At 38.3% G+C, this 15,556-nt stretch overlaps 1 protein-coding gene across 5 annotated transcripts in view; it reads right to left on the bottom strand.

The window, feature by feature from the left end:
- LOC311042734 (CREB-regulated transcription coactivator 2) overlaps positions 1–15,543 on the bottom strand; it is a 58,911-nt gene extending 43,368 nt beyond the window's left edge. For 2 of the 5 annotated variants that reach the window (XM_084053691.1, XM_084053689.1), the window contains exon 1: positions 15,261–15,540. In XM_084053691.1, the coding sequence (XP_083909817.1) occupies positions 15,261–15,431 (171 nt within the window). In that variant the 5' untranslated portion in view covers positions 15,432–15,540. Of the gene's footprint in view, positions 1–15,260 lie in introns of all 5 variants that reach the window. The other 3 variants (XM_084053690.1, XM_084053687.1, XM_084053688.1) reach the window with 2 other exon arrangements.
- Positions 15,544–15,556: the final 13 nt, after the last annotated feature.

Raw genomic sequence — 15,556 nt, forward strand, 5'->3', positions numbered from 1 at the left:
GAGCAGGCCTCGAGGGCCGCTCCCTCATCCCCCGACCGAGAGGTCGCTGCCGAGGCTGTCGGGCCTCCCATCCTTCTCCCCCACCACCTCCATCGCCGCATGGGGAGACACTGCCACGGAATGCAGCGACTCGGACGGCGAGGACGAGGAATTCATCGTGGTGGTGGACGAGGAGGAGGATGTAGGGCCCAACATGGCTCTCACAGCCGACTTAGAGAGACTACAGTGGCTCGAGCTCGCCTCTGGTTGCAAGGCCATCTTGACCTCGGGTCTGAAAAGCCTCTCGCTCAAACCGGACAACCTCTTCGACACCGCTGCCGACTGGATCATCAAGACCAAGGCGGCGGAGAAGCAGCTCGAGGAGACAACCACAGGCCTCCTCTCAACCCCCGTAACCTCCGCTGTGGCCAGGCCTCAACAGCAAGGGGCTGCGGGCGGCAGACGCACCTCTGGACGTCAGCGTGGTGCATCCAGGGCGTCCTCCACCAGAGCTAGTTCCTGGGAGCGACCCGATAGCTCTCTTGGTTTCCAGGACGTAAGGCGTAAGGACGACAAGAAAGCTGGGTAAGTACTACACCGGGGCAAGGTTCCGAGACTACGTCTGGAGAGCCGACAGCGTCTCGTATCCCCATGGGAACGGGCGCGCGCTCTGTGACGAGACCGACATTAGCCCAGCTAGCGCTACCGAGCAATGCCACAGGGCGGATGTCTACGTTGTGTGGGATTCCCCTTCTACGTCACGGGCTTTCCCCACCGTCGATCGGTCAGAGCCCGACGTGGCAGGTGACGTTATTAGCCCCCACCATCCCCACGAACCCTCTCGCTCGATGCTTTTCCGAATGGAAAGCATGCAAACCGAATCCTTGGGTGCTGCGCACCATGTTAACAGGATACAGGTTGCAATTTTTGAGCAAACCTCCACTATCGGGCAAGATAGTGTTCTCCCACGCGTCGGGCCAAGCGGCCATAACGCTGAGGGAAGAGGTTTCAGCTCTCCTGAGCAAGGGTGCAATCAGTGATTTATCTCCGGATCAGAACCGACTGGGTTATTATTCAGAGTTTTTCCTGGTGAAAAGAAGAGGGGGGGGGGGGGGGGCGTAAGACCTATTCTGAACCTGAAGGGTTTGAACAGAATTCGTAAGGTTTTTATATTAAACTTCGTATGCTCACAACAGCGACGCTGTTGAAGACGATACAAAAAAGCAATTGGTGGACGGGTATAGATATCAAGGATACCTATCTTTACGTCCCAATCTAACCGCCGCACCGCAAAGTCCCTGCGCTTCGGTTACGAAGGCGAGACGTGCGAGCATGCGGTACTCCCGTCCGGCATGTCACTAAGCCACAGGGTTTTTTTCGTGACTGTGCACGGAGGCGGCGATAGCCCCGCTGCGGCAGCAGGGTCTGCGTCTGGCGACATATGTAGACAACTGGCTGCTGGCAGCGGACTCCAGGGTGGAGGTGGCGCGGCACACGGAGGTGGCCATTACGCACCTGCAGTCCCTGGGCTTCACAATCGACGCTCAGGAGTGCGCTCTGATTCTTCCCAGCTAGCCACCTTCGTGGGAATTTTGGATTCCACCACGATGGTTGCGCGCCTGTCTCAGGACAGGACGGCGAGCTCTTTGACATGTGTGCGCTCCCTGCGCCTGGGGCGCCGGGTCATGTGCAGGACATGCATGCAAGCCGCGGGTCTCATGGCTTCGGCCATACGCCTGACCCGGTTGGGCAGATTCCACGAGAGACCTTTCCAGCAATGGATGCGGTCTCTGAGGATACCGCAGACCATGGGCTCACGGAAAGTGGTAGTGACATCACAGTTTGTGTCGTCACTCGAACCATGAACACACACGGCCTTCCTATACAGAGGGGTCAGGATACGGGTAGGCACAGTAGTGTCCTGGAAGGTGATTACCATGGACGCCAGCTTCTCAGGTGAGGATATCTGGAGTTGCTGGGAGTCTTCCTCGCTCTCGAGGGTTTCAAGAGCCACATCGTGGGGTGCCATGTCCTGGTCAGAACGGAGAATGTCACAACGATGTGTTCTGCCTACAAACAAGGAGGCTTGGGGTCTCTTGTTTTGGTCAGATTAGCGCGCGTGCTGACGCCTTGGAGCGTACAACATTCGGCTTCACTACGCGCCACTCATGTACCGGGCCTCCTGAGACAGCGGTGCAGACCGGTTGTCCAAAACCAGGGCTCCGGTACGGGGACTGGCCACTATGCCCGAGGACGTTGGGCCTGATCTGGGCCCGGTTCGGCCGGGCCCAAGTCGGCCTGGTGGCTCCAAGAAGAACGCGGAGTGCTCGCGGTTCTTCTCGATCGATCACCTTGGGAGTAGACGCCTTGGCACACGGGTTGGCCGGGCATGCTACTCTGCAAAATGCGTCTCCACCCCTAGACCTGATTCGTCCAACACTGGAAAGGATCAGGATCCAGGGCGGAGTGGTCCTGCTGGTGGTACCAGCGTGGGGCTCTTGGAGGTCGGAGATCACTCCCCTCCTCTGTGATGAGCCATGGCCTCTCCCCCGGTTCAGGAACCTCCTGAGACAGGGTGGGGACGAGGTGTTCCACGAGGACCCCCAGGGACTAGACCTGTGGGTTTACCCCGTGAAGAGTCGAGTCTGGGCCCGCAAGGGCTGCCCCCCTGACGTGGTGGCCACCTTTCAGGGGGCGAGAGCAGAATCCACCGGAGGTCGGTACGATATCTGGTGGAATATGTTCGAAACATGGTGCCTGGAGTAGTCACCTCCGGTGATTGCTTTTCAGGCACCCGGGAGAAGCGTTCTGATCTACCTGCTGGGCAGGCTGGACCACGACTTGGCCTTCTCCACCTTGAAGCCTCAAAACGGTGCTCCTGGTGGCCCTTTTTACGGCATGACGCGTCTGTGACATGCAGGCGCTCTCGGTGAGTGGGGCTGCATGTTGTTTTCGGACGACGGCAGGAGGGTTTTGTTGAAACCCAACTTGGCCTTTGTGTCCCACACCGGCGCAGTTGCGGGGACTGGGGTCTTTTCATCCTCCGCCGTTCTTTTCGGCAAAAGATGAACGGTTACTTTGTCTCTGTCCAGTGAGGGCTCTGAAGCTCTACTGTTAGAGGACAGCTATGGGCCGTAGGTCGTCTCAGCCTTTCGTCGCCTTTGGCCGAGGTCAGAGGTAGGCGATGGCTAAACCGACCCTGTCCAGATGGATTGTGGAGGCGATTCGGTTGGCGTACGAGAGTAGAGGGGTCCCTATTCCACTGGGACTGAGGGCCCTCTCTGCTCGGAGCGTAGCTGCATCTTGGGCCCTTTAAAAAGGGGTGTCGATGCAGGTGATCTGCTCCGCGGCTGACTGGTCATCTCCCTCGACCTTTGCATCTTCTTACAGCCTTGACGTGGCGGCATCTACGATGGCGCGTACAGTCTTGGGTGTGGGAGCTGCCTCCGGGTAGAAGAGTCTGGACATGCCTTGGGGCATGTCTTTTCTCCTTGTGTGAGTGCAGCAGCCGGGTTCCGACGGGGTCTGCGAGGCGTGATCTCTCTCTCCCCGTCACGGTTTAATTGGTCGTTTCTCAACCTTTTTGCACCTTTCTTACTGGTGGGGGAGGGTAAACTTGCCTTGGGGCATGTTTCTTCTCCCTGTAAGTTTGCAGTGGCCAGTTTCATGGTAGGGAATGCGAGGGGTGCCCGGGGGCATGCTTCTCTTCCTACCTGGCTGGCCTTCCTTGCCCTCCTGGGACCGGCTAGGCATGGTCCAGGGAGGAGGAGGCCTTGGTGTCTCTGTCACTGGTTGGATAATCTAGGTTTTATCCAGTATTGGTGACGGACAGGATTTATGTCCGTCAAGGTTTTGCCTTTTCAGTCCTGCGCGTCCCGACCCGAGGGGTCTGGGGTGCCTGTAGGTCAGGGTCCTGCCGGGGGCAGGTCCTGAGGCCTTGGGCAAGCGTGTGGGTAAGGGTTGTGACAACTGGGGGCTCCCCTGGGGTGTATGTGTCCCATAGTAAGCAGTTGCTTAAAGCTACGCTATAATAACTATGTTTTTTGAATCTTTTATGATTTTTTTGAAAAATTACATTGAAATGGATGGGATTCTGTAATATTTCAATAATTTATTATTAATACTTGCTACTGTAAAACATATTGGTAATCATCAGAGGTGTACAAGAGACCATGGGGCACATTAATATATAGTTGTTGGGTGATAACTATGTTTTTTGGATTTCTTATGATTTTTCTAAAGATTACATTGAAACGGATGGAATTCTGTAATATTTCAATAATTTATTATTAATAATTGCTGCTGTAAAACATATTGATAATCATCACAGGTGTACGAGAGACCATGGGGAACATTAATATATAGTTGTTGGGTGATAACTATGTTTTTTGGATTTTTTATGATTTTTCTAAAGATTACATTGAAACGGATGGGATTCTGTAATATTTCAATAATTTATTATTAATAATTGCTGCTGTAAAACATATTGATAATCATCACAGGTGTACGAGAGACCATGGGGAACATTAATTTATAGTTGTTGGGCGATAACTATGTTTTTTGGATTTTTTATGATTTTTCTAAAGATTACATTGTAATGGATGGGATTCTGTAATATTTCAATAATTTATTATTAATAATTGCTACTGTAAAACGTATTGATAATCATCACAGGTGTACAAGAGACCATGGGGCACATTAATATATAGTTGTTGGGTGATAATTATGTTTTTTGGATTTGTTACGATTTTTCTAAAGATTACATTGAAAAGGATGGGATTCTGTAATATTTCAATAATTTATTATTAATAATTGCTGCTGTAAAACATATTGATAATCATCACAGCTTTACAACAGACCATGGGGCACATTAATATATAGTTGTTGGGTGATAACTATGTTTTTTGGATTTCTTATGATTTTTCTAAAGATTACATTGAAAAGGAAGGGATTCTGTAATATTTCAATATTTTATTATTAATAATTGCTGCTGTAAAACATATTGATAATCATCACAGCTTTACAAGAGACCTTGGGGCACATTAATATCTAGTTGTTGGGCGATAACTATGTTTTTTGGATTTCTTATGATTTTTCTAAAGATTACATTGAAATGGATGGGATTCTGTAATATTTCAATAATTTATTATTAAATTTAGCTGCTGTAAAACATATTGATAATCATCACAGGTGTACGAGAGACCATGGGGAACATTAATATATAGTTGTTGGGTGATAACTATGTTTTTTGGATTTCTTATGATTTATCTAAAGATTACATTGAAACGGATGGGATTCTGTAATATTTCAATAATTTATTATTAATAATTGCTGCTGTAAAACATATTGATAATCATCACAGGTGTACAAGAGACCTAGGGGCACATTAATATATAGTTGTTGGGTGATAACTATGTTTTTGCATTTTTTTATGATTTTTCTAAAGATTACATTGAAACGGATGGGATTCTGTAATATTTCAATAATTTATTATTAATAATTGCTGCTGTAAAACATATTGATAATCATCACAGGTGTACGAGAGACCATGGGGAACATTAATATATAGTTGTTGGGCGATAACTATGTTTTTTGGATTTTTTATGATTTTTCTAAAGATTACATTGAAACGGATGGGATTCTGTAATATTTCAATAATGTATTATTAATACTTGCTGCTGTAAAACATATTGATAATCATCACAGCTTTACAAGAGACCATGGGGCACATTAATATATAGTTGTTGGGTGATAACTATGTTTTTTGGATTTTTTATGATTTTTCTAAAGATTACATTGAAATGGATGGGATTCTGTAATATTTCAATAATTTATTATTAATAATTGCTGCTGTAAAACATATTGATAATCATCACAGGTGTACAAGAGACCTAGGGGCACATTAATATATAGTTGTTGGGTGATAACTATGTTTTTTGGATTTTTTATGATTTTTCTAAAGATTACATTGAAACGGATGGGATTCTGTAATATTTCAATAATGTATTATTAATACTTGCTGCTGTAAAACATATTGATAATCATCACAGGTGTACAAGAGACCTAGGGGCACATTAATATATAGTTGTTGGGTGATAACTATGTTTTTGCATTTTTTTATGATTTTTCTAAAGATTACATTGAAACGGATGGGATTCTGTAATATTTCAATAATTTATTATTAATAATTGCTGCTGTAAAACATATTGATAATCATCACAGGTGTACGAGAGACCATGGGGAACATTAATATATAGTTGTTGGGCGATAACTATGTTTTTTGGATTTTTTATGATTTTTCTAAAGATTACATTGAAACGGATGGGATTCTGTAATATTTCAATAATGTATTATTAATACTTGCTGCTGTAAAACATATTGATAATCATCACAGCTTTACAAGAGACCATGGGGCACATTAATATATAGTTGTTGGGTGATAACTATGTTTTTTGGATTTTTTATGATTTTTCTAAAGATTACATTGAAATGGATGGGATTCTGTAATATTTCAATAATTTATTATTAATAATTGCTGCTGTAAAACATATTGATAATCATCACAGGTGTACAAGAGACCTAGGGGCACATTAATATATAGTTGTTGGGTGATAACTATGTTTTTTGGATTTCTTATGATTTTTCTAAAGATTACATTGAAACGGATGGGATTCTGTAATATTTCAATAATTTATTATTAATAATTGCTGCTGTAAAACATATTGATAATCATCACAGGTGTACGAGAGACCATGGGGAACATTAATATATAGTTGTTGGGTGATAACTATGTTTTTTGGATTTTTTATGATTTTTCTAAAGATTACATTGAAACGGATGGGATTCTGTAATATTTCAATAATTTATTATTAATAATTGCTGCTGTAAAACATATTGATAATCATCACAGGTGTACGAGAGACCATGGGGAACATTAATTTATAGTTGTTGGGCGATAACTATGTTTTTTGGGATTTTTTATGATTTTTCTAAAGATTACATTGAAATGGATGGGATTCTGTAATATTTCAATAATTTATTATTAATAATTGCTACTGTAAAACATATTGATAATCATCACAGGTGTACAAGAGACCTAGGGGCACATTAATATATAGTTGTTGGGTGATAACTATGTTTTTGGATTTTTTTATGATTTTTCTAAAGATTACATTGAAACGGATGGGATTCTGTAATATTTCAATAATTTATTATTAATAATTGCTGCTGTAAAACATATTGATAATCATCACAGGTGTACGAGAGACCATGGGGAACATTAATATATAGTTGATGGGCGATAACTATGTTTTTTGGATTTTTTATGATTTTTCTAAAGATTACATTGTAATGGATGGGATTCTGTAATATTTCAATAATTTATTATTAATAATTGCTGCTGTAAAACATATTGATAATCATCACAGGTGTACGAGAGACCATGGGGAACATTAATATATAGTTGTTGGGTGATAACTATGTTTTTTGGATTTCTTATGATTTTTCTAAAGATTACATTGAAACGGATGGGATTCTGTAATATTTCAATAATGTATTATTAATACTTGCTGCTGTAAAACATATTGATAATCATCACAGCTTTACAAGAGACCATGGGGCACATTAATATATAGTTGTTGGGTGATAACTATGTTTTTTGAATTTTTTATGATTTTTTGAAAGATTACATTGAAATCGATGGGGATTCTGTAATATTTCAATATTTTATTATTAATAATTGCTACTGTAAAACATATTGGTAATCATCACAGGTGTACAAGAGACCATGGGGCACATTAATATATAGTTGTTGGGTGATAACTATGTTTTTTTAAATTTTTTATGATTTTTGGAAAAATTACATTGAAATGGATGGGATTCTGTAATATTTCAATAATTTATTATTAATAATTGCTGCTGTAAAACATATTGATAATCATCACAGGTGTACAAGAGACCATGGGACACATTAATATATAGTTGTTGGGTGATAACTATGTTTTTTGGATTTTTTATGATTTTTCTAAAGATTACATTGAAACGGATGGGATTCTGTAATATTTCAATAATGTATTATTAATACTTGCTGCTGTAAAACATATTGATAATCATCACAGCTTTACAAGAGACCATGGGGCACATTAATATATAGTTGTTGGGTGATAACTATGTTTTTTGGATTTTTTTATGATTTTTCTAAAGATTACATTGAAATGGATGGGATTCTGTAATATTTCAATAATTTATTATTAATAATTGCTGCTGTAAAACATATTGATAATCATCACAGGTGTACAAGAGACCTAGGGGCACATTAATATATAGTTGTTGGGTGATAACTATGTTTTTTGGATTTCTTATGATTTTTCTAAAGATTACATTGAAACGGATGGGATTCTGTAATATTTCAATAATTTATTATTAATAATTGCTGCTGTAAAACATATTGATAATCATCACAGGTGTACGAGAGACCATGGGGAACATTAATATATAGTTGTTGGGTGATAACTATGTTTTTTGGATTTCTTATGATTTTTCTAAAGATTACATTGAAACGGATGGGATTCTGTAATATTTCAATAATGTATTATTAATACTTGCTGCTGTAAAACATATTGATAATCATCACAGCTTTACAAGAGACCATGGGGCACATTAATATATAGTTGTTGGGTGATAACTATGTTTTTTGAATTTTTTATGATTTTTTGAAAGATTACATTGAAATCGATGGGGATTCTGTAATATTTCAATATTTTATTATTAATAATTGCTACTGTAAAACATATTGGTAATCATCACAGGTGTACAAGAGACCATGGGGCACATTAATATATAGTTGTTGGGTGATAACTATGTTTTTTTAAATTTTTTATGATTTTTGGAAAAATTACATTGAAATGGATGGGATTCTGTAATATTTCAATAATTTATTATTAATAATTGCTGCTGTAAAACATATTGATAATCATCACAGGTGTACAAGAGACCATGGGACACATTAATATATAGTTGTTGGGTGATAACTATGTTTTTTGGATTTTTTATGATTTTTCTAAAGATTACATTGAAACGGATGGGATTCTGTAATATTTCAATAATGTATTATTAATACTTGCTGCTGTAAAACATATTGATAATCATCACAGCTTTACAAGAGACCATGGGGCACATTAATATATAGTTGTTGGGTGATAACTATGTTTTTTGGATTTTTTTATGATTTTTCTAAAGATTACATTGAAATGGATGGGATTCTGTAATATTTCAATAATTTATTATTAATAATTGCTGCTGTAAAACATATTGATAATCATCACAGGTGTACAAGAGACCTAGGGGCACATTAATATATAGTTGTTGGGTGATAACTATGTTTTTTGGATTTCTTATGATTTTTCTAAAGATTACATTGAAACGGATGGGATTCTGTAATATTTCAATAATTTATTATTAATAATTGCTGCTGTAAAACATATTGATAATCATCACAGGTGTACGAGAGACCATGGGGAACATTAATATATAGTTGTTGGGTGATAACTATGTTTTTTGGATTTTTTATGATTTTTCTAAAGATTACATTGAAACGGATGGGATTCTGTAATATTTCAATAATTTATTATTAATAATTGCTGCTGTAAAACATATTGATAATCATCACAGGTGTACGAGAGACCATGGGGAACATTAATTTATAGTTGTTGGGCGATAACTATGTTTTTTGGATTTTTTATGATTTTTCTAAAGATTACATTGTAATGGATGGGATTCTGTAATATTTCAATAATTTATTATTAATAATTGCTACTGTAAAACGTATTGATAATCATCACAGGTGTACAAGAGACCATGGGGCACATTAATATATAGTTGTTGGGTGATAACTATGTTTTTTGGATTTGTTACGATTTTTCTAAAGATTACATTGAAAAGGATGGGATTCTGTAATATTTCAATAATTTATTATTAATAATTGCTGCTGTAAAACATATTGATAATCATCACAGCTTTACAACAGACCATGGGGCACATTAATATATAGTTGTTGGGTGATAACTATGTTTTTTGGATTTCTTATGATTTTTCTAAAGATTACATTGAAAAGGAAGGGATTCTGTAATATTTCAATATTTTATTATTAATAATTGCTGCTGTAAAACATATTGATAATCATCACAGCTTTACAAGAGACCTTGGGGCACATTAATATCTAGTTGTTGGGCGATAACTATGTTTTTTGGATTTCTTATGATTTTTCTAAAGATTACATTGAAATGGATGGGATTTCTATAATATTTCAATAATTTATTATTAAATTTAGCTGCTGTAAAACATATTGATAATCATCACAGGTGTACGAGAGACCATGGGGAACATTAATATATAGTTGTTGGGTGATAACTATGTTTTTTGGATTTCTTATGATTTTTCTAAAGATTACATTGAAACGGATGGGATTCTGTAATATTTCAATAATTTATTATTAATAATTGCTGCTGTAAAACATATTGATAATCATCACAGGTGTACAAGAGACCTAGGGGCACATTAATATATAGTTGTTGGGTGATAACTATGTTTTTGCATTTTTTTATGATTTTTCTAAAGATTACATTGAAACGGATGGGATTCTGTAATATTTCAATAATTTATTATTAATAATTGCTGCTGTAAAACATATTGATAATCATCACAGGTGTACGAGAGACCATGGGGAACATTAATATATAGTTGTTGGGCGATAACTATGTTTTTTGGATTTTTTATGATTTTTCTAAAGATTACATTGAAACGGATGGGATTCTGTAATATTTCAATAATGTATTATTAATACTTGCTGCTGTAAAACATATTGATAATCATCACAGCTTTACAAGAGACCATGGGGCACATTAATATATAGTTGTTGGGTGATAACTATGTTTTTTGGATTTTTTATGATTTTTCTAAAGATTACATTGAAATGGATGGGATTCTGTAATATTTCAATAATTTATTATTAATAATTGCTGCTGTAAAACATATTGATAATCATCACAGGTGTACAAGAGACCTAGGGGCACATTAATATATAGTTGTTGGGTGATAACTATGTTTTTTGGATTTTTTATGATTTCTCTAAAGATTACATTGAAACGGATGGGATTCTGTAATATTTCAATAATGTATTATTAATACTTGCTGCTGTAAAACATATTGATAATCATCACAGCTTTACAAGAGACCATGGGGCACATTAATATATAGTTGTTGGGTGATAACTATGTTTTTTGGATTTTTTTATGATTTTTCTAAAGATTACATTGAAATGGATGGGATTCTGTAATATTTCAATAATTTATTATTAATAATTGCTGCTGTAAAACATATTGATAATCATCACAGGTGTACAAGAGACCTAGGGGCACATTAATATATAGTTGTTGGGTGATAACTATGTTTTTTGGATTTCTTATGATTTTTCTAAAGATTACATTGAAACGGATGGGATTCTGTAATATTTCAATAATTTAATAATTGCTGCTGTAAAACATATTGATAATCATCACAGGTGTACGAGAGACCATGGGGAACATTAATATATAGTTGTTGGGTGATAACTATGTTTTTTGGATTTTTTATGATTTTTCTAAAGATTACATTGAAACGGATGGGATTCTGTAATATTTCAATAATTTATTATTAATAATTGCTGCTGTAAAACATATTGATAATCATCACAGGTGTACGAGAGACCATGGGGAACATTAATTTATAGTTGTTGGGCGATAACTATGTTTTTTGGGATTTTTTATGATTTTTCTAAAGATTACATTGAAATGGATGGGATTCTGTAATATTTCAATAATTTATTATTAATAATTGCTACTGTAAAACATATTGATAATCATCACAGGTGTACAAGAGACCTAGGGGCACATTAATATATAGTTGTTGGGTGATAACTATGTTTTTGGATTTTTTTATGATTTTTCTAAAGATTACATTGAAACGGATGGGATTCTGTAATATTTCAATAATTTATTATTAATAATTGCTGCTGTAAAACATATTGATAATCATCACAGGTGTACGAGAGACCATGGGGAACATTAATATATAGTTGATGGGCGATAACTATGTTTTTTGGATTTTTTATGATTTTTCTAAAGATTACATTGTAATGGATGGGATTCTGTAATATTTCAATAATTTATTATTAATAATTGCTGCTGTAAAACATATTGATAATCATCACAGGTGTACGAGAGACCATGGGGAACATTAATATATAGTTGTTGGGTGATAACTATGTTTTTTGGATTTCTTATGATTTTTCTAAAGATTACATTGAAACGGATGGGATTCTGTAATATTTCAATAATGTATTATTAATACTTGCTGCTGTAAAACATATTGATAATCATCACAGCTTTACAAGAGACCATGGGGCACATTAATATATAGTTGTTGGGTGATAACTATGTTTTTTGAATTTTTTATGATTTTTTGAAAGATTACATTGAAATCGATGGGGATTCTGTAATATTTCAATATTTTATTATTAATAATTGCTACTGTAAAACATATTGGTAATCATCACAGGTGTACAAGAGACCATGGGGCACATTAATATATAGTTGTTGGGTGATAACTATGTTTTTTTAAATTTTTTATGATTTTTGGAAAAATTACATTTAAATGGATGGGATTCTGTAATATTTCAATAATTTATTATTAATAATTGCTGCTGTAAAACATATTGATAATCATCACAGGTGTACAAGAGACCATGGGACACATTAATATATAGTTGTTGGGTGATAACTATGTTTTTTGATTTTTTTATGATTTTCTGATAAATTACATTGTAATGGATGGGATTCTGTAATATTTCAATATTTTATTATTAATAATCGGTACAGTAAAGTATATTGGTAATAATCACATATTGTAAAGGACACACATGGGCACAATAACTTTTAGTTGCTGGGTGATAACTATATTTTTAGATTTTTTTATGATTTCCCAAAAAATACATGAAACTGTATGGGATTCTGTAATATTACAATATTTTATTATTAATAATTTGTGCAGTAAAACATTTCGGTAATAATCACAGACGAGAACATTAGACACAAACAATGTTTTTAGTTTGTTTTATTACATTTTTACATGTATATATTGAAGTAACTGGGATTTACGATTTCATTGAACGCACCATCAGTTCGCCTAACCGTAAAAAGCCACGTAGCTGCGCAATCATTTTTGAAGCACGGCTGGTGCGACCGACTCTCTCTGAAGAGCGGCCAGCGTGACCGCAGTATAATATTGATGGGGATAACATAACATAACATGGTATCATCCATACAGGCTGTATTTCAGTCATGTCAAAGCTGTCATAAGACATCTTTGTAATAAATCCTGGCTTAAGGCAAGCCCACAGGTGGAGTTGAAATTAAAATTGCCACTTGAATGTGACTTTAGTGATCCAACCCTTGGATCTTAAATTGGTGGCTAAAATTCAGCACAAGTCAGGAAGACCATAACCTGACTCCGCCAAATGGAAGAAGCTAGTTGCAACACACATTTTTCTGGCTGAGTCAGGTTAGGAAGACCAACCATTGAGATAGAGCAGAGCAGGGGGTATTCAACGTTTTTCAGGCCAAACTAGGACCCCTTAGCTGAGAGAGAGACGAAACAGGGCCCCCCCCCCCCTACATTGTTTACAATTGATGCAGATTAAAAATGTTCATAGATTTCATACATAGCTTCACTGACTATCATCAGTGTTGCGTAAATTCATGTTTTTTTTTGTTCATTTCAGACATTTAACCACTTAAACCTTCAAAACATAGTACTTGATTTGCTCAAGCTTTACACGCAAATCTCTTTGCCGAAAAAGTAAATAGCCGATCTACAAGCTCAACGGCTCGCAGGCAGCGCGAAGCATTGAGCTTATAGATCTGCTATTTTCGGCTAATGTTCCCCTCAGAATAGGGATGCTGGGGTTCAAGTGGTTAATGTAAATAAAAAAATAATCGTATCACAAAGATTTGGCCGACCACCTAGAGTAGTTCTGAGGACCCCCTAGGGGTTCCGAGTCCCAGCTGTTGAAGACCCCTGAGATAAAGGGTTTTGCCCATAGACTGTATGGGTTTTGCCCCTACCACAGTGGCTCAGATAAGAACGCCTGATCCCCTATCTGTATCTGACATTAGTTCGCTGGCAAGAAACTGGCAAGTAAGCTAATGTTACTAGCCATCATAATACAATATAAACTACGAAACACCGGTGAGGGTGAAGTTGCTCAATCAAAGCAACAGCTACCTTTTAACTTGTGAATCTAAAGACACTTTAAAATGTATGTCAGCCTTTCATACAAACCAAGTGATGTAGCTTTACCGTCATGCTAACCATTGCTAAGGCAACGCTAGCTAAGCTAATTAAATTTCTAACCAACTGACAGCACTAAACAGATGAAAGCGTTAACACATTCGTTTCAATATAGCTAACGTTACTGACAAACACCAAGCACATAGGTTAATGCATCTGAATGTATAGTTAAACTGGAAAGAGTTATAGACATTGTAGTGCCTTTTGCGTTAACCTAACATAGTAAACAAGCCCCTTTCAGCTCATTTATACTTAGTTGGAATGAGTCGAACGACGGTGTCGCTCAACAAATACAAAGATTTTCATCTGAAAAAAGCGGTCACGTCGCGTCAATACTACTCATTTCTATTTGAAAACACGTCATTTTCAACGAAAATGACGTGTTTTTTTAACGTGACGAAGTGTAAGTATAAGCCTTAATGCTAGATAACTGGTCTGCTCTGCTCGACAGACATGTCGGAAATGGACAACAATCAAGAACATGGTCGCTACTACTAGCACTGGCTACCCAACAACACGGAGACACTTTGTCGGCGCCGTCAACTCGAGATGTGACATAAAGTGTAGTCTAAACCAATGGTTCTCAAAAGTGATTTTAAGGGACTCTGGGTTCCTTTAGAGGGTTCTAAATGGACCCTTACAAGTCTGTAACTCTGACAGTATACAAATGGAACCAAATGGACACGATAGGGTCCATTTGGGTTCCATTTGAATACTGTCAAGAGTTAAGGGGAGACCTTGAAACGTAAAAGTTTGAGAACCATTGGGACCAAGGGGAAGCTATCGGTGTTGGTGTTGTCTGAGCTGGACGAACCCCGGGCAACAAGGCCCGTCTTTCCTCCTCCAGGCTACATAGATCTGCTCTCTCTCTCTCTCTCCTCTCTCGCTGAGAGACTCACCCTGGTCGAGGTGATGTCCATCATAACCTCTTGAAACGCCGCCGTCTCCTCGGCCTGCCGCTGCGTATGCAGCGCGATCTTCTCGCTGAACTTTCGCGGGTTGGAAGGCCCGGACCCGGAGCCCGAAGTGGGTCCGGGTCCACAACCGCCGCCTGCACCCGTCGCAGACATCTTTAACCGAGCCGGACGGACGGGACAACTTCTTGACGTAGTGGAATGATTTGAGTCTCTAGTGTGGGAGGAGGCGGAGGAGGACGGCGACAGGGACAAGACAGTGACACGCGCGCCCTCTGCCG

The sequence above is a fragment of the Gymnoscopelus microlampas genome (assembly GCF_963454915.1).
Source record: "Gymnoscopelus microlampas genome assembly, chromosome: 3".
Lineage (NCBI taxonomy): Eukaryota > Metazoa > Chordata > Actinopteri > Myctophiformes > Myctophidae > Gymnoscopelus > Gymnoscopelus microlampas.